Here is a 26,983-nt window from a genome sequence, read left to right on the forward strand (position 1 = left end):
TTTAATAAAACATACTTCTTTATTTACAGACACAAATGCTACCATCACAGCAGTACTTTACGAATAACTAGCAACCAATCACACTATCTGGCAGGTTTTGTACAAGCTACAGGAATATCAAAATAATTAACGCAAGCCTGAAAGAAAACTAAGCGATGGACACTGAAGTAGAGAAACCTGCAGAGGCTGGTTGGAATCCAGGACACCATATTATGCAGAGCATCTTTGGATGGACTGGCAGGTTGAAAGTAGTAGGATTATACAGCGCGAGGCTGCACAGAACACCTGGTGGTTGGGTATGGCATAAATTATATCATACACTACAATATATGGGACTTCAAATCAGTATTTTGAAGTTAGTTTGCAAGTTTTATCTCTGCATTTCCCAATGCATCCCATGCGCCAATTGAACCTCCTGCAAGATGCTCATGCATATTCTGATTTAGGAGACTGATATGACTTTGGATAAACAACTTCAATGACAAGAAATGAAAATGCAGGACGCAACCTTTTCTAATACAGGCCCAGCCAAAACCGGAAATCTCTGGATGGCTTTGGATAAGACACAGAGCAGAAACATAAATGACTTAAGCAGTATATTCCCATGTCTTGTGTGCAGATTCTTCTAAACATTCCCAGGGAGATGCTCATTTGCCTGGCACATCCTAGAGTGGAGGAAAAATGAGCATCTCTTGAGCTGTAGAAGTCCAGCTTGGAAACATGCCAAGACGTGTGCCACTCATGCTTTGGCCCGACATCATCCCAACCCTCTTGTTTCTCTCTAGATACACGTCCACTCCACCCTCCCTGGTTCTTGCAATCAGTATCCAAGCAGTTATAAACCTCTTTGGAGTCATTTGGATTCCAAATGTCTATTCCAAACCTGCAAAAGCAGGCAACTTGTAAGCTAAGTTGTCTTGCTGTATAAAGGGTACCTAAACAGCATGTCTACCAAGTCCATGTAAACCAGTGTGAATAACGCAGAGGAAATATGGTGCATAGAGTAGTTTGCTTAAACTAGCAACACTGCAAAAGGAATGTGCTGGGATCCACAGCAGCATGATGGGTCTTCATGGAGACACGACAATCATCCTCTTGAGAATTGAATGATGCAACAGAAACTAAAAGACCTCAAACGTGGAGGTAACCAGGTCTTATCGTCCTGTGACAGACTTCATTGTACTTTGGGGAGCAAATGCAGACCAACCAGCAAAAAGCAGTTCCTTTCCATCAGATTCTCTACAAATCTTCTTTCCTGAGAGTCAACAGTTTGTTCACTGTTAGCAGGAAGAGAGGATTGGGGGAAAGCATTTTCCTCTTCCATACTTTGCATCAGCCAGGTCACTTGTCCTTACCATAGTGGCTTAAAGTCAGTCCATTATCTGACAACAAGGAAAGGTGAGGAATGTTGGGAAGTCTTCATAACAGCTCTGAAATACCACCACCTGCTAAAAACAAACAAACACCAAACCAAAAATCAAATATACATGAGAACATTTTTAAAAGGACTCTCACAGATACCTGCAACACCAGAAGCTGGATGTACAAGACCACTCCCAACTGACGCAGAGAGGTTAAAGGGGAAGTTTTTGTCCAACACATTATGATGCTTCATTTCTCTGCTTTTGATTAGAAGTCTTTAAAAAAAGTCTTTTGAAAAGGGATGTCAGAACTGGATAAGATCCTTGAGAAACTCAGTAATTCCCTGCCACTGGGATTTGTGCAAGCTTACCTGGTTTAAGTATAGGGAATAAGTTGTACAGACTTGTGTTGTAGCTAGTAAGCACACTTGCTGTCTGTGAACTTTGCATGGGAAAAGGGAAGGGATTATTGAGGATGTGGACAGCAGGCAAGCAGTTGAGGCAGGAGCTGTGCGATGATTACAGCTCAGTATCAATTTGTTATCTGTGCTCTGTGCAAGGCAAGGAAGCAGCACAGTGTTCAGGCCTTTACTGAGCTCCAATTTTCCAGAGACTAAAAAGCACAAGTTGAAATGCGCTTTTGAACAATGGAGTCTTGATATAGCTACTTACAAGTACATACTGAGAATAAAGCCATGTTTACAGTTATATCTTTTCCTGAATCAAGATAGTTGCATATAAATGTGTTGCATGGCATTTGAGTCTAAGAAGGTTTTGAACCTCAAAAAGAATAGAGTAGTAAGTCAGGGGGAGGTGCCTAACAGCTCAATCCCTCCTGGGAGTAGATGGCACTTCTGAGTGATTAAAATCATGGGGTTTGGGATGAGCCACAAAGAGGCAGCTCGTGTCTCCTCCAAGATGGAGCCTGGAATTCAAAACGGAACCTCAAACATGAATGCCTGATATGCCTAGAGGCTTGGACTGCAAGGCTTCCCACACAAACCAACAGACTGAACTTAAATAAACCCTTTTAAATCCTAAAGCAGGAAAGTTCCACAAGGAACTTTTTCTGGCACATTTAACTTAATAATAAGGTGGGTGTCAGTGGATAAAGCATTCAGTATCAAGATTTTTATGTCTGACTGACTGTTCTTGACTGGACACCAGTGAATGAAACAAATGACCTCTTGACAGCCACTCTCCCAGCAATAGTCCAAAGGAGGAAGCATATTTTGCCACAAAACTCAACCCCATTTAGGGCTGCCACGACTCTATAATAAAGCAGCCACCCAGCAGTAAGGACTAGATTTGGATCATATAGTATTAAAATAAGGGATCTCTTCCTCCCTTACAGTTTTTTAAATAGTATTTTCTTCAACCTTTTTTTTTAAAGAAAAACATACCTTCATTCAAATCTGGTACAGCTGCTTGGAAGTCAGAGAGAGATATTTCAGAGGCCTGTGGGCTGCCAGTTTGCTACCCCTGCTTCAGAATATTACACTTAAGGAAAAGCATGTTGCATAGGAAAAAACCACCACTCGGTGGTAGATCACATGCTTTCCTTGCAAAAAGCCACGGATCCATAGCATCTCCTGGTTGGGCAGGAAAGGACTTCTGCTTAATATCCTGGACAGCCACTGCCAGTCAGCAAGTACAATGCTGAGCTAGGACTAAGGGTTTGATGCACTGTAAGGTAGCTTCCTATTTCCCCCCCAAAAGTTGTTGAAGACAAGACAAGCATTTTCCTAAGCATTTTAAATTAACCACCAAAAACAGGCCAGATCTTGACTGTGAAAAGCAGAGCACCTTGAGTGGGTCATGCCTTGAGTGGGTCAACATTTCTGAATACAGGAGTTGCATCTGAGCCTAACAGAGGATAGCCCAAAGCACCAATTTGACTGTAAGCCCACACCAGGAGAAAGGATGGTATACTGTTCTTCTGGAACAGGCATACCATTAACTTGGTTTCTTGCCTCCTCTCATAGGCAGGCATCTATTACTACATCAGCTTGCATGGCTCTGTAACACTCCCCAAATAAAGTCACAAAGACTTCATAGTTGCAAACTTATTTATAAATCTAGAAAATTGTGTGTGGGTTTTTTTTAAGGATTTGGCCGCTAACTCTGCTCTGTCCAAGTAAAATATGTTTGCATTGTCAAAAACATGAACAATTAATGGATGGTATCTGACTTCTTCAGAGCACACTCATGGAAATCTATGGATTTAAGCTGGCAAATGTTAACTTGCCCATTCATTTCAATAGGCCTGTTTCGAGTATGATGTAGTCAGATACCACCCATACTTTTTAACATGGTGGCTCTCTTACATAAACTTACTATAGTTTAAGATTTCAGAAAATGTGTAGCATGGTGCCATTTGATCTCAATCTCATTTCTGCAAAACTTCAAGGGTGCCTCTTGGTGGGGAGGGGGTGATTATACCACTTAGTACTTACTAAAACAGTTTTGTTGAGAAGCTACAGAACAAACATAAGTTAGCAGGAAAACAACAAAGCAAACAGATTTCTGCTTTGGAAAGCTGCCACATTTTGTTCATTGCATCACTTGTAAGCAATAATTCAATGCATTTATTAATACTACAAAAGAAACGTAACAGGAGCAGAGCAGGAAGGACAATGAGCAAGCTGGGTAACACAGGACCAGCAGTGAGGGAAAGAAAGGGTTAAAAAAAATAGCTGTTCTGGAGATTATAAAAAAATCACAGCAATAGCTGCTGAACTTCAAGGACATACAAAATTTTGTACACATATATATCACATCTGAATCCCTATTACGTGTAACAATTTATATAAAATATTATCAAAAGTCACTTTCTATTCCTTGCAGAACCCACTTTCCATTGCCTCCATGAACTTTGTCAAACTGGGCAGAAAGCAGCTTTCCCAAATTTACACACTTTTTAGAGGAGTAAAATATGGGCACTGATCACTGCATAGCAGTAAAGTAACGGTATGTAGAATTCTTGCATTCCACTTACTGCCAGTATTATTAAACTTGCTTTGATTACATAATCTACATAGAGCCCATTTTAAAAATCTTGGTAGCGGGGCTTCCGGGTTCAGCGCCAGCGTCGATCGGCGGGGCTTCGTCTCGTCTCCGAGACGGCCCGTCTCTGCTAGGAGTGGGGAGGGCAGCGAGAGCGACGCTGCGCCCCTTAGAACCTCGGGAAGGGCGTCCCGAGGGCAATTTGCTCGGCACAGACCCAATCCGGACTCCCCAACTCTTCGGCTAGCTCTAATAAGAGCTCCGGAGCGAGGAGGGTAGAAGTCGCGGGGGCCATTTTGAGCGGCAACGTTATTCTAGCAGGGAGAAGCTTCAAGCCGAAGGCGGAGAGCGCTGGATTCTTCCGAAAATAAAACGATTGGAAAAGACTGTAAGTAACCTCATGATTTGGATTATTATAAAACAATTTGGATCTGGGAGAGAGGGGAGAAAAGAGGAAGCCACCCCCCCCCCCACGGCAACAAAAGAGACAGTAAATAGAAACCCGAAGCCATAAACAGAAGATTTACAATTCAAAGGATCCCTCAAAGGCATCAAAGAGAATCTCCCCTTTGATGCAGGGTGAAAAGGGGAGAGAGACTGCGGTTTATGACTGCCCTGCAATAAGAGGTACAGCTTAAGAAAAAACCTTTCCACTCGGGAGCCGGCAGCCCAGACAACCCAGTGAGTTGTCAGGATTTATAAGTCAAATTTTACTTCACTTTGTATTTCTGGACTTTGTGGAATTTCTTTTTTGGCTTAAGTGTTTGTGAAATGTGAGTTCGAACTTTATTGTCAATAAGACTTGAAGAATGCAGCCAGCTTGTTAAAATGGAGTCGAAAAATAAACTGTGATCATATTCCACCCCACGTGACAAGTTTTGACCTTGGCAGGACTGAAATATGTCAACAAAAAAGTGTTCCCCTGAGTTCCAGCGGTCTGTTTTGACCTTAATGTGGGAAACAAGAATAGAGTTATGTCAAGAGGAGACACGACGGCAAGAGTTACAGGAAAAATTCCAGGAGGTGATGGCGGAATATGATTTTTTAGGAGATGAAGCTTTTGACACTGAAAAAGATGAATGTGAGAATGACAATGATGGGGAAGGAAAAGAAGAAGATGAGGATTGTGATGATTCAACACAAAATGAAGCACACCACGAAAAAAATGATGACTCTACTCTACAAAAAGTTGGATGGAGTGCCCTGCTTTTGAGGGGGGCACGATTGGTATCATTGGAACTCCAGAACGCCCACAGGGAAGAAGGAAAAAATATGCAGAGAAGAGAAGAAATTCAGGGGTCCTGTATGGTGGCCTGGATGACAAAAGACTGTAAACAGGGGGTGGGGTGAAGGGAAAGTGATGTTGTGATTAAGGATGGATTAACAGGTTTATAACTGGTCTGCTGATTTTGGAATTTGCTGGATTGGGGGGGGAAGCCGGCAATCGGGGATGTAAGGTTAAATTGAGAATAGTTATAGTTTTAAAAGTGAATGGATTTTGGAAAATGTGAAAATATGGAGGCTTATAGAGGGAGAAAAAACAAAAAATTAGGCACGGGAAGAGAAAATGGGAGTTTGATTTCTCAGTGATTTGAATATTAGATGAAAATGTTAACAATTGATTTATAAGTTGTATAAGATGCAAAGGTGTATTTTTATAAAGTAAGAAACTGTTGCAGATGATAAAAAAGGGATGAAAACCGGGGAAGGGGGGGGGAGGGGAAGCCCACAAAATATGGTTTTACAACTATGAATGCAAGAAAAAATTTTTGTTTTGTATTGTTTTTTCTTTTTTCTTTTTTCGCCCTTTCTTTTTTTTCCCCCCTTTTTTCCTATTTCTATTTTTCTCTTTTTTTTTTTTTTTGGTATGACAATAGATGGTTGGATGGATGTCCTCCTGCGTACTGCCCTGGTTTGCTGGAGCTCCCTGGTGGCAGGGGGGGGCTTTGGGGTCAGGGGAGGGGGGGGAGGACAGAAACCCAAGCATAAAATGGACCATCTCTGACTGTTCACATACATGGGATACTTCTGTGGCAGGGGAGGACCCATGTGGGTGGGTAGGAAGGAGGTGGAAAAGGGGTTTAAGTATGTACCTTTTTTTTTTGCTTTTTTGTATTTTGTAAAATTAATAAAAAGTATGTTCAATAAAAATCTTGGTAGCAACCTTCTAACTAACAAGCAACTGTCCGGAGCATGGATCCGTGATATAGACACATCACTAAATTTTTATAGACAATGAAACTCAACCACAGTCACCAGAAATGCTACTGTGGGATAGCTACTACCTTTCCCCCTTTAATCTTTTCTTTTTTGCAGCATCAGATATTTCATAAGAGTGTCACACAACAATATTTTAGCTCTGTGTGCTCCCCGTCATTTTTATCTCTGCTTTGGACTCCAAACAGCCTTCACGACTAGCAAATTTGGGTTGTGTGGTGCCAATGATGTGCACTCCTAGGAGAGCCCACAAGTTAATGGCTTGGTGCCATTTCTGTATGACACGTCTTATTTTTCTCAGCCTTCGCATTATTTTCTTGCCGTGCCTACAAGCTGTGGGTGCCTATAGTCATTTGCGGCAATGAGGGCAACCATCCTGTTCCAAGAAGCAAAATTTTGTCTGTCCTTGAAAGCAGAGCAGCTAAAACACTTAGCAAGCAAATGCCGTTTGGGGAGCTAAAGTGCTACGGCTATGCCATGTCTGTACGAAGCAAGGTCACCAAGCAAGCAGACGCTCACACTGGGTCCTTACCTGGCAAAGGCTGTCCCAGCTCCGCCTGCACTTTACCCTTCGCTGCTCCTTCCAGAGGTAAAGAACCTCTGTCCCCTTTGTAGAGTTTCGGTTTAAATGGAGAATCTTTCTCTTTACCTTTTGATCCTTTAGGCCTGCCTGCTTGCTTCTTCTTGGATTTACCATCTCCTTTCACACCCAGAAGTGGATGGACTTCTGCAAAGGAAGAGGCAGGTTTGGAACAGGAAGTACATCTTTTCAGTTTACAGTGCATTTACTCGCCCTGTGTACTTTGCAAATCTCTGAAGGCTCATACCATAACACAAGAAAGGAGACTTATGGCATTTTTCTTTTTTTAGCAGTGATTCTGAATCATTTTAGGGACGCAGGTGGCGCTGTGGGTTAAACCACTGAGCCTAGGGCTTGCTGATCAGAAGGTCGGTGGTTCGAATCCCTGTGACGGGGTGAGCTCCCGTTGCTTGGTCCCAGCTCCTGCCAACCTAGCAGTTCAAAAGCACGTCAAAGTGCAAGTACTGTAGATAAATAGGTACCGCTCCGGCAGAAAGGTAAACGGCGTTTCTGTGCGCTGCTCTGGTTCACCAGAAGCAGCTTAGTTATGCTGACCACATGACCCAGAAGCTGTACGCCAGCTCCCTCGGCCAATAACACGAGATGAGCGCCGCAACCCCAGAGTCAGTCACGACTGGACCTAATGGTCAGGGGTCCCTTTACCTTTACCATTTTAGAACAGTAGGATGAGCCAGAAGTTAGAATAAAGTTGAGTTCACCAGCAGGTTATTGTATAGAAACCAAAGAATAAACTTGCTGGGCTACTCAGACCAAGATAGCACCTGGTCCAGGTGCTTTAGAGGAAATGTGAAACACCACAAGTTACTAAACAAGTACTTGAGCTAACTGGCCATAATTTCCATTTGGTGGTCACAGATAGGAGGAATGGCTCCCCACTGAAAAGTGCAGCCGGACAAAAATTCTAAGCATGTGAGGAAAGATTCAGTACTGTTAGCCCCAAGAGAGAAAGATAATGAGATATAAGAGGACACAAAACATAGGGATCTTACTTGCTTAAATTAGGGTTGCCATACACCTGGATTTTCCTGGATATAGTGGCTGTTGGAAGCAGTGTGCAGGCAGAAATCGTGGAAATGTCCAAGAAGATCCGGACGCATGGCAAACCCATGTTGGAAGTCTAGATTTTGCTGAATTTGCTTAAAAATAGTTCAACAACTTCATTCTTTTTTGAGATTTTGCAAAGCTCAACAACTTAGGGCAAAACTCTTAAAAAAAAAAATCTCAACAACTTTTGTGTCCGCTTCACTTTTTGAAATATGGGAACCCTAGCTTATCTAGCGGTTCAAGTGTCCTGTCAATCATAATGGCACAAGCTGAGAAAGGACTTATTTACCACTCTCAGCCATTTTCGCTAACTTCTAATATAATCTGAAGCCTTTTTCTATTTTATTATAATGGAGTAGAGCAGGCACCCCCAAACGGCGGCCCTCCAGATGCTTTGGCCTACAACTCCCATGATCCCTAGCTAAGAGGACCAGTGGTCAGGGATGATGGGAATTGTAGTCCAAAACATCTGGAGGGCCGAAGTTTGGGGATGCCTGGAGTAGAGGCTGAAAACCAAAAATGAAGGCAGCCTTTTCAGAAGCTTTCCCTCTGCTGTACGATTAATCAGCTCCATACAAGGAACCAATAAAAGGAGCAGAACAAATATATTAATACTAGTGGTTTTCAGCCCGTTCAATAACGGGCGCTAGAATCCTGGGGTTCGGAGAAGCGCTTGCGCAGCGCTTCTCCGAACCCTGGGACCTGTCCTTGCTGTCGACGGCAGGGGGACAGGAACGGAGGAGGAGAAAGCGCTGCTTTCTCCTCCTCCGTTCCTCTCCCGCAGCCGCCGACAGCAAGGAGACATCCCAGGGTTCGGAGAAGCGCTTGCGCAGCGCTTCTCCGAACCCTGGGACCTGTCCTTGCTGTCGACGGCAGGGGGACAGGAACGGAGGAGGAGAAAGCTGACTGTGAAAATTTAAAGTGTGGCTTATATTCGCAACCTTATGGTATGCCGCCGACAGCAAGGACAAGTCCCAGGGTTCGGAGAAGCGCTGCGCAAGCGCTTCTCCGAACCCTGGGATGTCTCCTTGCTGTCGGCGGCTGCGGGAGAGGAACGGAGGAGGAGAAAGCAGCGCTTTCTCCTCCTCCGTTCCTGTCCCCCTGCCGTCGACAGCAAGGACAGGTCCCAGGGTTCGGAGAAGCGCTTGCGCAGCGCTTCTCCGAACCCTGGGACCTGTCCTTGCTGTCGACGGCAGGGGGACAGGAACGGAGGAGGAGAAAGCGCTGCTTTCTCCTCCTCCGTTCCTCTCCCGCAGCCGCCGACAGCAAGGAGACATCCCAGGGTTCGGAGAAGCGCTTGCGCAGCGCTTCTCCGAACCCTGGGACTTGTCCTTGCTGTCGGCGGCTGGGGGACAGGAACGGAGGAGGAGAAAGCGCTGCTTTCTCCTCCTCCGTTCCTCTCCCCCAGCCGCCGACAGGAAGGACGCGCGCACTCTCCCCCCCTGCCTCCTCCAACCGCCGCTCCTCACGGCCAGGGAGGGTTGTGAGGAGGCCTTCGCCGGCCTCCACCCTCGCTTCCCTGACGTGCCCTGCAGTGAGGCGGTGTCCGGCGGGAGCGGCGGTTGGAGGAGGCAGAGTGGGGGGAGAATACGCGCGCAGTCTCTGCTGTCCAATCCCTGGGGCACATGCGCAGTGACCCAGGGACACACGGGACAACTGGACGCAGGGACAACTTGGACATTATTATATAGGATTTAGAATGGATTTTCTTCTTTCTGAAGGAAAGTACAGTCACACTGGATGACAACTGAAGTGAACCACCATCTCAAGCAAAGTTATTTGCAATACTGAGCTGAACTAACATTCTCATCTGCTCAGACTAGTTAAAAGTCACGAAGGTATTGGACAGTAGCAATGATAGCAATTCTCCCTCACCATCATTGGGTACTCCCTGCAGTTCTATATTGGTTGTTTTAGGTTTCTTCTTTGGTGGCTGAGGTCCATCAGACAAAGACTGCCTCTTCTTCTCAGAGCCTATTCCATCATCAGGTAAGGCGGTCTGCACTGCATCTGGTGGAGGACCATAGGGGTTTTCCTCCGGGTCTTCCACTTCAGGAGCAATAGGCAAGTACAACAAAGCTTTGGAGTCTTCCAATTCTTCATCGCTGCCAAGGAAATAGTATTTTTCCCCGTTAAACACACAGAACTCATGCTACAGGATTGAAAAAAACACACACAAACACAATTTTGTTCTTGCGTTCTTATCCAGGACAAGAGCTATACTGACCTCCAAAATTAGCCATTCAGACACACTCCACAGCAGGAATGGCTAACCGATGGCCCTTCAGATTTTGCTAGCTATGACCCCCATTATCCCTGGCCATTGGCCACACTAGATCCATAACTTCTCCTACAGGTCATTTTGACTGGTGGGTGGGGCTGCCCACCTGTAGATCATATGACATGGGAGGTCAGGTGATTCAACTTCAAAGACAGAATCAGAAATGTACTCCCCGTTCTTCCTTTGGAGCCTGGTTTGAATTCAAGCTGAGTTGTAAAGAAAGAACTGGGAGCACTTCTAAGCGACTCTTCCTTTCCATATGCAATTGGGCCCTTTTTGAATCTGGCATCTTTTTCTGTTACTGCAGAATGATGAAAAAAGGAGCCAAATTCAAGAAACACTGAACTCTACCAGAAGCTGTAAAGAAAGAACCAAGTTTACCTGTTGAGCAACATCAGGTGATGGTCAGGTGGCCATGATTTGAGCCAAACCACACAGCAGCCCAATGGGAAGGCCTGGGGAGCCTAAATAGGTTCATAGGGAGGCTCTGCCTTGCTCATATGAAAAGATAGGCATATTTACCCTGCAATCCTAACTGGCCTAGCCAGGGAGATTCTTATTGAACACAGTGCGACTTTCTTCAGAGTAAACCTGCACAGGATTGCACTGTTCATCTACTGTATTTAAAGAAATCTTAGTTAGTTAAGGGTTTTATTAGTTGACAGTCCTAGTGAACATATCTTTTTAGTGATCAGCAAATATTTATTGTGTGCGGTCTTTCAACACCCTTGCCACCGCCACATTCACCTGCTACAAAAAGCAGCAATGGGGTCTACGCTGGTGACATCCACTTCCTCATCCTCTGCAGCATCAGCACCTGCCAACCAAAGAAATTCCAAATCACAAGTTGGCAGCAACAGAAAGGTCTCATTGCCAAGCTTCATCTAATGCTTAAATACCCTGTTTCTCATAAGCCCTATGTCACAAAATTAAACTCATGCTGTTCTGATGCCTAACTTCTTACAAAATAATTGGCAATGGGGAAAAAACAGCAATGGAAAAAAACCAGCAATCAGCAGTGAGGCTCTTTCCTTCTCCAGACTTTTTTTTTTAAAAAAAATTCTGCTGTCTACTTACCTTGTTTGGCACCACCACAAATCTGTATTTTTATTGCCTAACATTCAACCTTGTTTCCCCTAGCAACAGCTATGACATTTCATTACTGAAGCTTGTTTGCCTAGGTACATTGTTAAAACATAAATCTTGCAAAGGTGAAAATCAAGTGGAATGTCTTTGCACTGACTTCAGTAATCATGTACTCTTTCCCCAAATACTAGGAAGTACCTGCTTAAATTCTGCAGGGCTGCAGTTTGTGTCAGACCAGATTGTAGCTAAATCAGCATTAAGCACCAGAGGTAGTTTTAAAAGCTCACAGAGCCTTGATCAGTATGGTAACAACTCTCTGAAGACATCAAACAGATGGCTACTAGAAGTCTGTAAGTAAAGAATCGGAACAAGGATTCTTGGCTTGGCTGAAAAATGCAACAGATAACTAGGGAAGAACAGAAGACAAGAACCTTGGACTACAAGAACCCATGAGTATAGGAAGTAAGGAATGAAGACAATATAAGCACCAGTAACGGAAGACTCATCAGCACCACTGGAAAGGGAGTCTAGGGTGCTCAGCCTTCCTAGAGGCAAAGGCATTCTCTGGAAACGAAGCTAACTGAAAGTTACCTAGTGGGTAGTTTGGGTACTGGAATAACTAACCTGGGATCCCAAAACAGCAAAGAATAAGGAGTAGTAGTGGCAAAAACTAGAAACAGTTTGCTAACACTTACACTAGACAAGCTGGGAAATGGGCCTTAATATGTGGCCTACAGATTCAAAGGCTCAAACTGTGTTAAATCAGAAGAACTGTTAAATTTGTATCTTGTACCTTGAATACAAAATGCTCCTGAGGTGGGCAAGATACAAAAAATACTAATACCATATTGGCCCGAATATAAGCCGCACCCAAATATAAGCCTCACCTTTAAAATTGGAGAAAAAGAAAAAGAAAAATACCCAAATATAAGCTGCTCCCTTCCTCGCTGCTCCTGGCTGCATACTGGGGAGGGAGGGGGAGCCACGCTGCGTTGCTGGCGGCCTTTCCCCTTCCTCGCTCTCCCTTCCTGGCCTTAGGGAAAAGGACGGGGGACTACGCACAGGGCGGGAGCTGTTTGCCCTGCGCTCCTGGCTGCATACCATAAGGTTGCGAATATAAGCCACACTTTAAATTTTCACAGTCGGAATTTGGGGGGGAAGTGTGGCTTATATTCAGCCCAATACGGTAGGTATATCATCAGACCCAAAAAGGGCATCACTCATTATTGTGTTTTTCACTCTGCCATTCACACACAGGGGATGATGTTTCAGTGAATAATACTGAGGTGCTTTTTGTACCTCTGTATTATCTTGTACCATGACGTGTACCAAGAGGCTAAGATTGCTTGCAGCTCCAGTTCTGGGGGCAGAGGAATGGGGTAATCTAGGCTGATGCCACACAATAAGGATGCAAAGCTATACACAGTCCATATACTTTTACACTGGGCAATTTCAGTCAATGCATTCTTTACCTGTCTGCTCCGGCTCGCTCTTATCTTCATCTTCTATGTCAAACTCAGACTCTCGCTCTTCATATTCTACATTTTCATCCAGTTCCTTAAAATCAGGTGCAAAGGCACTCCAGTTTTCCTAAGCCACAAATCCAAAGGACATTTTATGCTCGTGCCCTGGTACAGCAGCTATATAATCACACCCTAGCTCTGCATCAAAGTGCCACTAACCATGTGCGACATCATAAGACCAGCCCTTTCTTTGAGATTCAGAGTCACAAGGCCTACTAAACAAGAGGGCTAGTTACTTGTTTTACATCAGGGGTCCCCAAACTAAGGCCCGGGGGCCGGATGTGGCCCAATCGCCTTCTAAATCCAGCCCGCGGACGGTTCGGGAATCAGCATGTTTTTACATGAGTAGAATGTGTCCTTTTATTTAAAATGCATCTCCGGGATATTTGTGGGGCCTGCCTGGTGTTTTTACATGAGTAGAATGTGTCCTTCTATTTAAAATGCACCTCTGGGTTATTTGTGGGGCATAGGAATTCGTTCATTATTATTTTTTTCAAAATATAGTCCGGCCCCCCACAAGGTCTGAGGGACAGTGGACCGGCCCCCTGCTGAAAAAGTTTGCTGACCCCTGTTTTACATAATGTGAAATTAGGATCTCTTTCATCTCTTCCCATTTTTCTTCTCTCCTCACTGAAAATCATTCTTGTAAACCTCTGGCTACAAACAACTTTTTTAAAAAATCAGTTTTGAAATTTTTGATTCTCTCTGGTAAGTATTTTTAGAAAGGTGCTGGTCCTGCAGTGTAAAAGCTTATGCAAATAATGGCAAAAAAAATAAAGCCAGAATGACCAGTGAAATGAAAGAAAGGAAAGTGTAGAAATGGAAGAAAATGCATCAGTACTACTTACCACTTGATTCTGAGCCCATATGGATACTACACCACTGGAAATAGAAGCAATGATTGGTCGGACAGGATGCCACTAGATTGTGCCAAAAAGGGGGAAGAAAAGTGGTACATTTTTTATAAATACAGTCTGGCCCATTGCCGTGACAAGATGAATCCTGTTAGAAGGAGACAAGGCAGTACTTACTGCCACATCTAGCAACAGCTCTCCCCTTGTGCCATGGAGGATTTTCACTAAGTTCCCAATGCTCTTCTCCCAGATGTACAAAGCATGCTGACGTGCTGACCCTGCAACAATGTACTCCCCATCGCCAGAGAAACAGCATTTCTTCCAAGGTGTCCTGCAGAAATAGCAATTAACAGAACCTCGTTCAAGTGCACTAGGGAGAAGCAAGGGTTCTAAAGAACTGCAATTGTTAAAAGATTGTCATGCATAGCTGGAAGTGGGCTTCTCTGAAACTGCAAATAGTAAATTTTGCAATGCGAGTTATACAATCAGTCAAGTCAGGATACGTTCCCCCAAAATAACTTCTTTGAACTTATGTCTCACGCAAACAAACCTAGAAGAAAATAAGAAAGCTGGGAAAACTATATGCAGATTGCAGTTGCTTCACTTGCCTTGCTATTGCATTATTGCAGACTTCGATGCTGTGTTCAGTCGCTTTTGTAAGCAACCAGAACTGATGTGAACTTATAGAAAAATATAATAATATATAATAATAGGACAGTAGCTGGTGCAGAGGAGTGACTTTAAAACTGTGAGAAGGAGCTTCCTGTTTCCGGAGGTGAGAAATGGCTGACTCCCATACAATTGGACCTCAGCCGTGCTGGTAATTCAAGCAGACTCCCCAGGGTGGGGGAGGACTGTCTCGTAGACAGATTGTCTCGAGATTGTCAGCTTGCATCAAGGTGCAAGTGGCAGGACACTGGGTCCCAGAGCACGACATGGCTGGCACTCTCCAAAGCCACTCTCATAGCCAGAAATATCTGTTTGATAAAATAATTAGATTTGGACAATAAACGCACATAGTTTGGACCGAAGAAGACTGAGAAAAAACCTGCAGAACTGCACAGTCCCTGGTGTTTAAGCTCGGACTTCAAAGAGATTCTCATCATAGTGTTTGGATTACGGAGGTGATTGGTACGTTCTTTTTTTCTTCTCAATACCTACAATTGTTTTTCTACGCCAAGCCTAATTAAGAAACCTAAGTTTTTTGAAAAGTACAGATGGACTTCTATTTATAATTAAGTATTCAATTGCGCAGCTTTACTTAGGCTTGAAAAACTTGATAAAGATAAAAGAAGAAACAAGATGGCGCTTGTTAATATGACACAGCATAGAAAAATGACAGTTCCTCCCTCTTTCGAGGGAAGTGGGAGATGCTTGCTGGCTGACGTTGTAGTGACTTGAGACAATCATTTGGGATAACATACAGTGCATCTGTTTGCAGAATTTCTTCATTATGAGCGAGAGAGAAGGCTAAATGGATGTCTAGCAGCCCCTCTTCTCGGGCCCAGAAGGGGGGATTGTGTGGTCTCCGAAAGCTGATTGATCGGCAAATGACTTATATCTGTGGAATACAGTTCATTTACATTGCAATATTGCAAACAGTATGCTCAACCATTTTCAAACTATAGACTTGGACAACAGCCCGGATTGGAAGATTGCAATGAAGTCAGGAAAAGCTGCGCTGGCAAATAGAAAGTTGAAAAAATATATACTGTATAGACAAATAAAGCTGTATTCGATGGATGAAAGGATATATGATTTCTGACATGATTGAGAATCACATAGCCAGGGACAGAGAATTTTAAAGCATTAAGATCAGAATGTGGAAAATATGAGAACAGGAGGCAGGAACGAAGATATTGGAGATATACTTCAAGAGGTCCAGACTATGGGGAGCCCAGAAAAAATAAAAATTAATAATTTGGATTGTAAATTGGTTTTTTTATTTTAGTTTATTGTTTTTAATTGGATTATGATTTGATGGATATGTTAACTGGCTGTTTTTACTGGAAAATTAAAAACCAAACCTGTGAAAAGGACCTGGCTGGCAACTAAGCAAGGAACTGTCCACTACTCCCATCATTCCATCTGGCTGCTTCAAAGGGAGCATCGAGATGAGCCCCTGCCCCCATCAGCCTAGCTAAGACCAGTTCTATCTTCATTAGCAGCCAAACAACCTAGCTGCATCAGAGGGAAAGGTGAGATAGCAAAACACCCCCAAATGCCACCCACCCTCAGATAATTGGCCAAAAATATCTTAAGTTTCCTCTTCCCAGACTATGAGCTTTCTGTTCTGCAGGGCATTTGAAGGCCATGCTACTTTAACTGTAGTGTGTCTTAGTGGTTTTAGATCCGCTATCCGATGGCTGATTTAAGGTCCTGTGATCTGTGTTGCACTTTATTGCGTTGGCTTTTTGCATTTGGGTTTCATGCTGGGTTGGAATTTTAAGACTGATTGCAGGTTTTACAATATAATTGTTATGTTTTAAACCAACTTGTACAATGCCTAGAAAACTTGTTTATGAACTGTTTAACAACTAGAAAAAATAATATCAATAATGAAGATTTAAAACTTTTAACTGCCTTGAGTGCACTGGCAGAAAGATGTTTTTATAAATGTAGTAAAGGCAGCAATTAATCCAAACACTGCCCTGTCTATGGATTATGGAGAAAGCTAGAGAGTTCCAGAAAAACGTCTACTTCTGCTTCATTGACTATGCAAAAGCCTTTGACTGTGTCGACCACAGCAAACTATGGCAAGTTCTTAAAGAAATGGGAGTGCCTGATCACCTCATCTGTCTCCTGAGAAATCTCTATGTGGGACAAGAAGCTACAGTTAGAACTGGATATGGAACAACTGATTGGTTCAAAATTGGGAAAGGAGTACGACAAGGTTGTATATTGTCTCCCTGCTTATTTAACTTATATGCAGAATTCATCATGCGAAAGGCTGGACTAGATGAATCCCAAGCCGGAATTAAGATTGCCGGAAGAAATATCAACAACCTCAGATATGCAGATGACACAACCTTGATGGCAGAAAGCGAGGAGGAATTAAAGAACCTTTTAATGAGGGTGAAAGAGGAGAGCGCAAAATATGGTCTGAAGCTCAACATCAAAAAAACCAAGATCATGGCCACTGGTCCCATCACCTCCTGGCAAATAGAAGGGGAAGAAATGGAGGCAGTGAGAGATTTTACTTTCTTGGGCTCCTTGATCACTGCAGATGGTGACAGCTGTCACGAAATTAAAAGACGCCTGCTTCTTGGGAGAAAAGCAATGACAAACCTAGACAGCATCTTAAAAAGCAGAGACATCACCTTGCCGACAAAGGTCCGTATAGTTAAAGCTATGGTTTTCCCAGTAGTGATGTATGGAAGCGAGAGCTGGACCATAAAGAAGGCTGATCGCCGAAGAATTGATGCTTTTGAATTATGGTGCTGGAGGAGACTCTTGAGAGTCCCATGGACTGCAAGAAGATCAAACCTATCCATTCTTAAGGAAATCAGCCCTGAGTGCTCCCTGGAAGGACAGATCATGAAGCTCAGGCTCCAATACTTTGGCCACCTCATGAGAAGAGAAGAATCCTTGGAAAAGACCCTGATGTTGGGAAAGATTGAGGGCACTAGGAGAAGGGGACGACAGAGGACAAGATGGTTGGACAGTGTTCTCGAAGCTACGAACATGAGTTTGACCAAATTGCGGGAGGCAGTGCAAGACAGGAGTGCCTGGCGTGCTATGGTCCATGGGGTCACGAAGAGTCGGACACGACTAAACGACTAAACAACAACAAGCCCTGTCTATGAATCTCAGGCTTCTCTTTACACTACATGATGCTATGTTAGAGATTGTATTTTGAATTTAAGTAAAAAAAAAATACAGCCTATATTTTTGTTGTTACAGAAGACTCACCCCCCCAAAAAAAATATATTCAAAAGGTAAGTGTGGACAGTGCTGCACAATGTAGAAAGGGCACCCTGCTTTACTGCAGAAGAAAGGGCTCTGGGAGCCAGGAAGCAGGCATTCATTCTAGATCTAGTTCCTTTGGAACAACAACACTCAAGGTCTTTAGGGGGTAGAATGCTTGTTTTTAAAGCTTTGAGAAATGAAGTTATACCAGAGGACAAACTAGCAGTAGGGCCTTTGAATACTGAAAAGCACATGCCCTTGACTCAAGAGAAGTAATTCCTACCTGTTCACCAAGTCTTGCAGCTTTTGCATTGGCTCTGGTTCTCCATCTCTACCACAAGTCAAGATTTCCCGACCATCATAGACTCTGATTATGCGATCAGCAGTATTTATTAGAAAGCAACTAAGAGAGTGAAAAGAGATACAAAATGCTGTAATGATACCATTCGTTCCAAATATACTGCAGAGCCACTGGTTCTATAAGAAACAGGATAAACCCATAGAGCAGGATCCTAGTATTATTGTTAATACTTTATTGAATTTATTTGTTACACTTCCACCCAAGCCTCTAGGTGATATACAATAAGAGTTAATGAAAATAATCCAATATAGCAATATCACTATAAAATAATTAAAACTAAATCACAAGTCAGACTAAAATGTAATGAAACTCTTACCCCTACAAGCACAAGCACTGGCAAGTTAATCAAGTACAAACTAAGACCAAAAGTACAACCAAATACCTCCTTTAGGCCTGCCCAAGGACAATGTTATTTGAACAGCAGCTCTCCATGTTTGAAAGTGTGAGCAGAGTCAAAGTCTTCAACTCACCTTCCTTTTCGAGCAAACTCTATAGATTTAATGGCTGTAGTATTGCTGGTTCCTGTAGTTACTCTGAAGGAAGCAACAAGGTCCTGAGTGTCTGTTTTTAAGACCAAGATCTAACAACATAAGTAAAAATAAATCAGGTAACTTTAACTGTGACCTTTTCACCACATACACTTCTTGTTTAGAGTTCATAAGGAAAGGCAATAAAAGTCTGCACAGACATCAAAGTGTGCTATTAAAAGTCAGTCCTGTCAGTGATTTATGAGACACTAAGCAAGGAACCATGTCTTCCTCTCTCATCAATAAAAAGGAGAGGTTAGTGGCAAGTTCAACGCCAGCAACACCATTAATTTAAGACAGTGAAATCCAATGGAGCAGGTATGGAATTAGAGTAGACAATCTCTGGGCAGCAACTGCATGCAATTCATTCTCTAAAATGGGATCTGTCCAAAAGAAAAAGTTCCATGATGACATTGTTCACTACATTAAATTCTGAAGGTTTCTTGGACACAGATGGGTGCGAGGTGGGGAATTTAAAAGCATTTGGACTGTTTATTTAAACAGGAAATGTTATGAAGTTACATAGAGTTAGTATCTGATTTGGTTCATAGCAGGTATGTCAGAGCGCCTAAGCTGAATTCTTCTTTAAAAAAATATAAGCTTTCATTAGAAATGTAAAGAAGCCAGCAACTGCAAACACAGCTAGAACTAGTAGGGAAGAATGTCAATAATGTAGATCAAGCAATGGTGATGTACAAGGGTGCCAAGGTGTGTGTGTGTGTGTGTGTGTGTGTGTATAATCTTCTCACATCCATCAATGGGTTGAATGTGGCATACACAAACTATAGTCAAGGCACTATGGTGCAGTTGTCTGTGACCCTCGCATGTTAACAACCTTTCATTTCTGAATAAGATATTTTTTTCTGCATAGTCTATTTTAGATAATGTGTACCCAGCTGCTTCATCAAAGCTGAAATAAATTTTGCTTAGAATCATGATATTCCTGGAATATTTTGAGCTGAGAGAGAGAACCAAGACAGCTATAAAGGGAAGCACATTTCTCCTATTTACAACACTTCTAATGCGAATCATACAAATCAGATAACGGAACCCGCTACCCACCAGATATTAGTCCAGTGAGTTCTCACCTTCCCTTTAGCATTCCCCGTGTAGATATATTCCCCTCGCCGGTCAAAAGAAGCCACCACATTCAGATCAGAATCATCATCCACTGGTAGGACAACATGTTTTGAATCAGACAATGTTAGCATGACAGGAGCAGACTTCATTGGACATACCAACACCCTGTTTCTAAACAAATAGAAACCAACAAGAAACAAAAAAGAAATTCTCAAATTTTCTATTTTCTTACCTGGTGTCTCTTTTGGAATAGGAAAAAAAGGGGTACGCTTAAAGGAGGTTTCTAAGGATGCAGGAATTTTGTGTGTGCCTGAAAGCAGAGGCTTCAGAGCTGAAGATCAGTGAGGACAAGAAAAAAAGAGAGAATACAGAGATGAAGGGGATGGGATCGAGCAGAAGCTTGGCAGAGGCACCCTTTCTTGCATGAACACTGGATAGTTCTTTTTCTTTAAAATTATGATGGTTTTTCCACATATGCAAATTAATGCAGATTTAATCTATTACTTAGCTACTATTCTTCAATCACGTGGCAGTCATGCTTTAAAACAAGCAGCAGCATATTGAATTGGGCCATAAAGATCGTCACCCACTAGGATTAAGAGTCTCTGCATGTACAAAGACCCCCTCAATGCCAGATGTCAGGAAGTGGGAGAGGGAGGTGGTCTCAGGCTGCATGGCAGGATTCTGGTACCCCTCTCCACGCGTTGGCTATATGCATGGAGGGGGCACTTCTGAATACTACTACTGAACTGTCACCAGCATATTGATGACTTCCAAGAACAAAGCTTCAGATAATCTCTCGTAATGGAGGAATTCAGCACCACGTTATGATGATGATCAGCACAAGCATTTCTGATTGCCTGACATAAGGACCCCTCCTCTCCTCCCCCTGCACACTGTTCTGGGAGTTCTCCCAACTGCTCCTCCTGAATTGATTTGAGGGCTGTGTGTAGGAAGTAGGACCCCTGTTGCGCTAGTGGGACTTGTTGCACGGGCTCCCGCTAGAGCAGCCATTTTGTTGGATATGGTCCACAGTAAAGAACTGGGTTGAATAAGGCAAATGATGGCATATAATCTTGATTAGAATACGGTAGGCAAGAAACCATTCGGTTTTCAAAGACTGCTCTAGGGAAAGGTCTTTGTTAGTATTACTTACTGATCACGGGGATGGTACTGGACTTTCAGGATAGGAGAAGGGAAACGAAACCTCTGGTCACAATCACCACTCAGAACATCCCACTGAGATACCATATTATCGGTTGACGCACTCACCAATTTGTGGCCATCTCGACTCCAACTGGAAGAGAAAGTTCAAGATTGCAACCTTTGTTTTGTTGCTATCCCCACAAATATTATTTAAAATGGTCAAAGCTACTGGCTCTAATATGCTTTCAAATCAAAAGAGTGTTCTATCAAAGGAACATCCAAGTAAATGTATTTAGACTGGGGTGCCAGTATACAGAACTGATCAGATTATCTGTTTTTGGGACTATTGTTTTAACCACACTGAAGTGAATAGTGGCCTATACTGCAACTCAAGCTAAATTTACTCAGATACCAATGTATTTACAGCAGAGCAGAATGGTGATTGTAAAATATCTTGAAACAAAGCATTTGCAATAAAAATACTTTATGGCTTTTGCACAAAAAAATCCTACAAAACCCAGAAACACTTGATACAGCAAAAACACTGGGGGTTTTTTTCCCTACTGTGAGCATGTTATTTAAAAAAAAATCCAACAATGAGGTCCTGAAGTATCCAATAAAAAGTAATAAGCAAAATATTTCTAGAATGAATTTCTAGAAGTTCAAATTCAAAAAGTTATCCGTGCTGGAAAAGGAAAGTTATTTATTTATTTAAAGCTTATATCCTCATTTTCCCAGCAGGTGGATGCAAAGCAGCCAGGATCAAAAGAAAAGATAATTCCATGAGCTAAAAAGGGATTTAGACTTGTTTTCCTTTTATAGCAGCACCCCATGTTGCAAGTTAAACTGATTTTGAAACTGAAGGGCTTTTCAAAAATAGTTTGTGATACAGAATGGAGCTCATCAATTCAAAGAAAAGATCAAAAGATCCACTGGGCGAGCATAAGCCCCTTGCAAGAATCTAAGAGGCAATAGGATTCTCAGTCTACAGCTGTGATCCAAAGATACTGAATGCATGTGGGGAGGGGGCCATGAATCATCTGTGTATCTGGATCTTTCATTGATTTTTTCCCCTGCAGCAGCTTTCACTATCAAAGAAATGACTTTAAAAGCCAACTTTCCTTTTTAGCTCTTGGAATGTAAACTTCATGCAATGTTCAAGCTGTGTAAATTTCAACTTGTGAAAATGATATACTGAACACATGACATGCACACTGTGTTTTTTACTTAAGCTGAGAGTATGCTATCGATAAATCATATTTAACTCATATTGAGATAAATTTCTTACCATAAAGAACAGACCGGGTGGATATGAGCACTTATGATTTTTGCTATGCCTCTCGTCAAGAAGTCCCAAATGACAATCCGACCATCATTACAACCTACTGCTAGAAGTGTGCCCCACCTGTTAAAAGTACAAGTAAGGGCCATACTAATGCAGTCCAGTGTGCCATCAGCTTCCTGAAAACAATGAAAGGTATAAAAATCAATGTCGACCAATTTCACTTCAAAGCTATATAGCCAGTTTGTTTCACTGCTTTGAAATGTCTCAAGCAAAGTAAGGCCACTGCTATTTAAGAGATCACCTAGGCACTGAAGGGAAAGTATGCACGAGATTAAAAATCAGAAGTTGAAGGGATGCTGATTTTAAGATAGACATGTTTTCCTGATACACTTTAACATACACCAAGTATCCACATAACAGTTCAGCATACATCTGCTTCCCGTCTTCAAACATAATAAACACAAGTCACAAGCCAAACAACAACATTAGAATAGAATGTGTCAACTTTGGGACATTTACCTCTGGATAGTTCTGTCCAAATGATTCTGAAATAAAACAGAAGTATACAGCATGAAACAAGTTATACAGTACCACATTCTTTGTATTATACAATACTTCAATATTTTGTTTTATTTTAAATGAAAGTATGCTGTTTATGATGAAAAAATTTGATCCTAAATGCCAGGCATTGGCCTTTAACTCTCATCAGCTCCAGCCTGCACACCGAATGATCTAGGATGAGAACAGTTATATATAGTCCAGTAACATCAGGAGGGCCACAGGTTCCCCACCACGGTTATAAATCAGTGGTGAGTGCTAAGTGGGCCCATAGTTCAAAATCTGGAGGTGTTGCTACAAAGCACAGATAACTAAAATATTCTTAACTTGGCAAGGTGGGTGCAAATCAGCCATTCAGGCAACAATAAAAAAGAATATTGTTTAGTACTTCCTGACAGAGCAGAATGCAAGTGCATGACATTTGATGTAAACATGCAAATGCCAAGTGTTACAAAATTATCACAAGAATAACCTCAGTATTACCTTGATATAATAATCTTCAGAAAGAAAGGGCTCTGCTTCTCGTCCCATTTATATGGGAAGTGAGATAGGTAGAAGAAAAATATGTAAAGCCATGCTTATAGGGGCTTATAGGGGTGCTCACATTATTTTGTGCTTTATAATTACTGTTATTTTATTGCATTAATTGTGAGCCATCTAAATGTGTTGAAAATGAACGGAAGATAATTTAATAAAATTATTTTTTTGAAAAAACACCACCCCAAGACTGAGGGTCCAACTACATACAGTACATTAAAAGGCATCTTTGCACTGAATGTGCAGAATTCTTAAAATGCAAATAACATCAGCTGAGGGTGGGCTTACCATTACTGGGATGCCAATGGGGGATTTCTTCCCAATGTAGATACTGGTTTTAGAGGCGGGATTATCCGCAGGACAATAAAAGGTGGGGAAAGGGTTAAAATTCCTCTCCATGCCTGCTCCCATGGCCTACTAGCTGATGCTACCGGTATTTACATTTTTAAAACTTGCTTAAATACAAAAATGCATTTAATGCATTTTATGTCACATCCACTTTGGTTCTCAGTTTTTCTCCTATTCAGGGGCTAGTCAGCTAGGACAGGTGTGGGGAACCTTTGGTCCCGCCATATGCTGTTGAACTACAACTCCCATAATCCCCAAGAAATATGGCCAGTGGGCAGAGATGATGAGACCCAAAGGCTTGCCAGACCTGAACTAACAAGTAATGCAATGATTCCCCACTTTGTCAAGTAGTCTGCTTTTTCTGGTTTTGTCTTCCCATGTAGCATGTGTCATGGACCACTTGCATAAATATCAAGAGGCAGTTGCCCTGCAAATACCTTTCCAAAATGCCAATGGTTTCTGCTTAAGATACTGTACAATCATTTTGCAAATCCATCCTTTGTATGTGTATGTGGTCACTTAGTATGTGGATCCTCTTTCCTTTGGAGCAGGCAGTAGCACCAGGTGTTGGTCTTTAAATAAAAAACTAAAGAACCTACATTGTTTCCCTTTCCTACTGAGAACACACCAACCGAAAACATATTTAGAAGTCAGTGGGTCTGGTCAGGATTGAGCCGTAAATACGCCTAGGAAAAACTTTGATCTAATTCAAAGAAATCTTTGAGCAGGATGGCAAACGGGTTAAAGTGAAGCAGATCTTCCAGGGAGAATGTGGGGTATCACAATGTTTCAGTACACTGAACGGGCAACACTCATCTTGCACGTTAAAAATGTGTACCCTTGATGCATAACCAAACGCTGCACAGCACAAACACAGGAATGCTGCAATCCTACACATGCTTGCTTAGAAGTAACGGCCACTACGTTCAGTGGGGCTGAATATTCACTGCGTGAATAAATACTGCAGCTTGAAGGAACTTCTTTGGTCCCAAGACACTAGAAATCGAGTGGTCAAAACTGGCATGGCTGCCATGGCAACGGGACTGTCAGCTTGTTTGGCCTAGCAACAGGGCAGGCAGGAGGAAAGAAACCTGCCATGGGAAATCAAGCACCGCCATGACTTCAGGGTAGCAGTTTCTGCCAGTCGAGGAGGAGGAGGAGGAAGAGGTGAGCAGCGAAGGTGGGCGACCACGAATCTACATGCCATTAAACGAGCCCCCAGGGCTGCATCCCCTGACTTGTTAGCTGATAATGCACTTAAAAGAGGTGTCAGTCGGTTTCACTCTCGCCCTGCCAAGATTTATTATGCCGCGTTTTGTGCAAGCGGCGTGCGGAGGAGAACCTTCTCCCAGGAGCCTCCCAAGCCCCAGCCCAAGTGCTTCTCCGGCCCCTGGTCCGGGTCGGGCGCCCCGGCACTTCGCTGCCTTCCAAGTCCCAGGCGCCCTGGCCCCCTCCCGCAGCCCAGCCGCCCGGCCCGGCCCCCTCCCGCCCCACCAAAGGGAAGGACCAAAGAGGGCTCGACACAACCATTTAAAGCCACGCACCGAGCAGTTCCAGATTCATCTTGGCCACTTTCTCGCTCCGTCCGATCCCGCTCCGGAACCAAGGACCCAGGGGTCCTCGCGCACACCCAGTCAAGGGGGCCGGCTTAAGGCTCAGCCTGACACAGCCGCAGCCCACTCGTTTCTCAGGGCTCCGGTCTGGCTTTCGAGTCACGCGGAACTCCGGGCCTCGACGCTCGCCTTCATCGCTTCGGGACGGCGGCGAACAGCGTCTCGGGTCAAACGGTTTGAGTGGCGTAAGGAGCAGGCAGCCGCCAGGGCAGCTACGAAGCCGAGTCCGTCGAATAAAGAACACCGGCTCGAAACGAAGCAGCGTACGCGAAGAGTTCCGGGAGGCGGGCGGCAGCGGAGGAGGAAAAGGTGCTGGCGTAACGCGTGTTATTCTAGGGCAGATATGGGAACCTGCGTGCCTTCAGATGTTGTTGAAATCTGGCTGCAACCAGGTTATCCTGGCTGAGGCTGATGGGAGTTGTAATCCAACTAGATCTGGAGAGCAACCGGTTTACCATCCTGGCCTGAAAGGGAAATCAAGAGGCGTGTTGTGATAGCCGCAGGGCTTGTGGGGGAAAGGCATCTACTGACCGCCTTTTCTCTCCAAATTACAAATATCTGGAGAGAAAGAACTGAGATATTGAAAGCAAAGCAGGGTAGCTATGCTTGGAAAATGGCTTCTCAATCAGTGCTGTTAAATGCTGTGTATGTAAAGGTAGTAGAAGCAGCAGCTGTAACGTGTTTCAACGTGATTTCATGTGGATAGTTTTTAGACAGCGATCACGAAATTAAAAGACGCCTGCTTCTTGGGAGAAAAGCAATGACAAACCTAGACAGCATCTTAAAAAGCAGAGACATCACCTTGTCAACAAAGGTCCGTATAGTTAAAGCTATGGTGTTCCCAGTAGTGACGTATGGAAGTGAGAGCTGGACCATAAAGCAGGCTGATCGCCAAAGAATTGATGCTTTTGAATTATGGTGCTGAAGGAGACTCTTGAGAGTCCCATGGACTGCAAGAAGACCAAACCTATCCATTCTGAAGGAAATCAGCCCTGAGTGCTCACTGGAAGGACAGATCCTGAAGCTGAGGCTCCAATACTTTGGCTACCTCATGAGAAGAGAAGACTCCCTGGAAAAGACCCTGATGTTGGGAAAGATTGAGGGCACAAGGAGAAGGTGACGACAGAGGACAAGATGTTTGGATAGTGTTCTCGAAGCTACCAAAATGAGTCTGACCAAATTGCGGGAGGCAGTGGAAGACAGGAGAGCTTGGCGTGCTCTGGGGGGTCACGAAGAGTTGGACACAACTAAACAACGACAAGTTTTTAGACTTCTCTTTGAAGCAAATCCCAAATTTTCTTGTACCTACGGTATTTCTGATAAACTACTGCCCTTACTGTCACATAACCTTACCACATACTCTGGAATTGTCATTTTTAGGTTTCAACACCAGAAACACAAGCCTTCTGTCTCTAGCAGTTAAATCTGTTGGGACATTTACTAATTCAAATTGTTTCAGAAGCAGGTTCAAGACAGGGGGTTGTAGAGTAAATGAACATACCATGATGCAGCAAGCAGAAAACATCTTTAGCTTTCCTTAAGTGGGTGGTGGCAATAACAGTGGTTCTTCTCTGGAGGGATATGAGTGGTACAAATGCAGAAATATTTCAATTTTATGGACGGTGCACTTCAAAAAAAGTTATGTT

The 26,983-nt window shown here is 43.2% G+C and overlaps 1 protein-coding gene and 1 long non-coding RNA gene across 6 annotated transcripts in view; one reads left to right on the plus strand and one right to left on the minus strand.

Annotated features, from left to right (window-relative positions):
• On the minus strand, nucleotides 1-25,670 carry RBBP5 (RB binding protein 5, histone lysine methyltransferase complex subunit). Of its 4 annotated transcripts, none has more exons than XM_035121532.3 (14): nucleotides 25,269-25,670; nucleotides 22,801-22,826; nucleotides 22,285-22,457; nucleotides 21,007-21,147; nucleotides 19,859-20,021; nucleotides 18,714-18,823; nucleotides 18,166-18,285; nucleotides 14,151-14,304; nucleotides 13,968-14,039; nucleotides 13,069-13,186; nucleotides 11,258-11,327; nucleotides 10,105-10,334; nucleotides 7,117-7,311; nucleotides 1-1,445 (listed from the first exon to the last, which is right to left on the minus strand). In XM_035121532.3, exons 1-14 carry the CDS (start codon nucleotides 25,285-25,287, stop codon nucleotides 1,420-1,422), a joined length of 1,617 nt encoding a protein of 538 aa, XP_034977423.1. In that variant the 5' UTR covers nucleotides 25,288-25,670; the 3' UTR covers nucleotides 1-1,419. The 4 variants fall into 4 exon arrangements, with proteins under 4 accessions (XP_034977423.1, XP_034977425.1, XP_034977426.1 ...); XM_035121534.3 differs by having other exon boundaries at nucleotides 1-1,448; XM_035121535.3 differs by having other exon boundaries at nucleotides 1-1,448; nucleotides 7,234-7,311; nucleotides 25,269-25,559.
• The window catches only part of LOC148685085 (uncharacterized), a 12,431-nt gene continuing 10,209 nt past the window's right edge, over nucleotides 24,762-26,983 (plus strand). The window contains exon 1 of one of the 2 annotated variants that reach the window (XR_015951096.1): nucleotides 24,762-24,891. This is a non-coding gene — a long non-coding RNA (uncharacterized LOC148685085). Of the gene's footprint in view, nucleotides 24,905-26,983 lie in introns of both variants that reach the window. The other variant, XR_015951095.1, reaches the window with a different exon arrangement.

Source organism: Zootoca vivipara, chromosome 7 (genome assembly GCF_965207765.1).
Source record: "Zootoca vivipara chromosome 7, rZooViv2.hap1.1, whole genome shotgun sequence".
Classification (NCBI taxonomy): domain Eukaryota; kingdom Metazoa; phylum Chordata; class Lepidosauria; order Squamata; family Lacertidae; genus Zootoca; species Zootoca vivipara.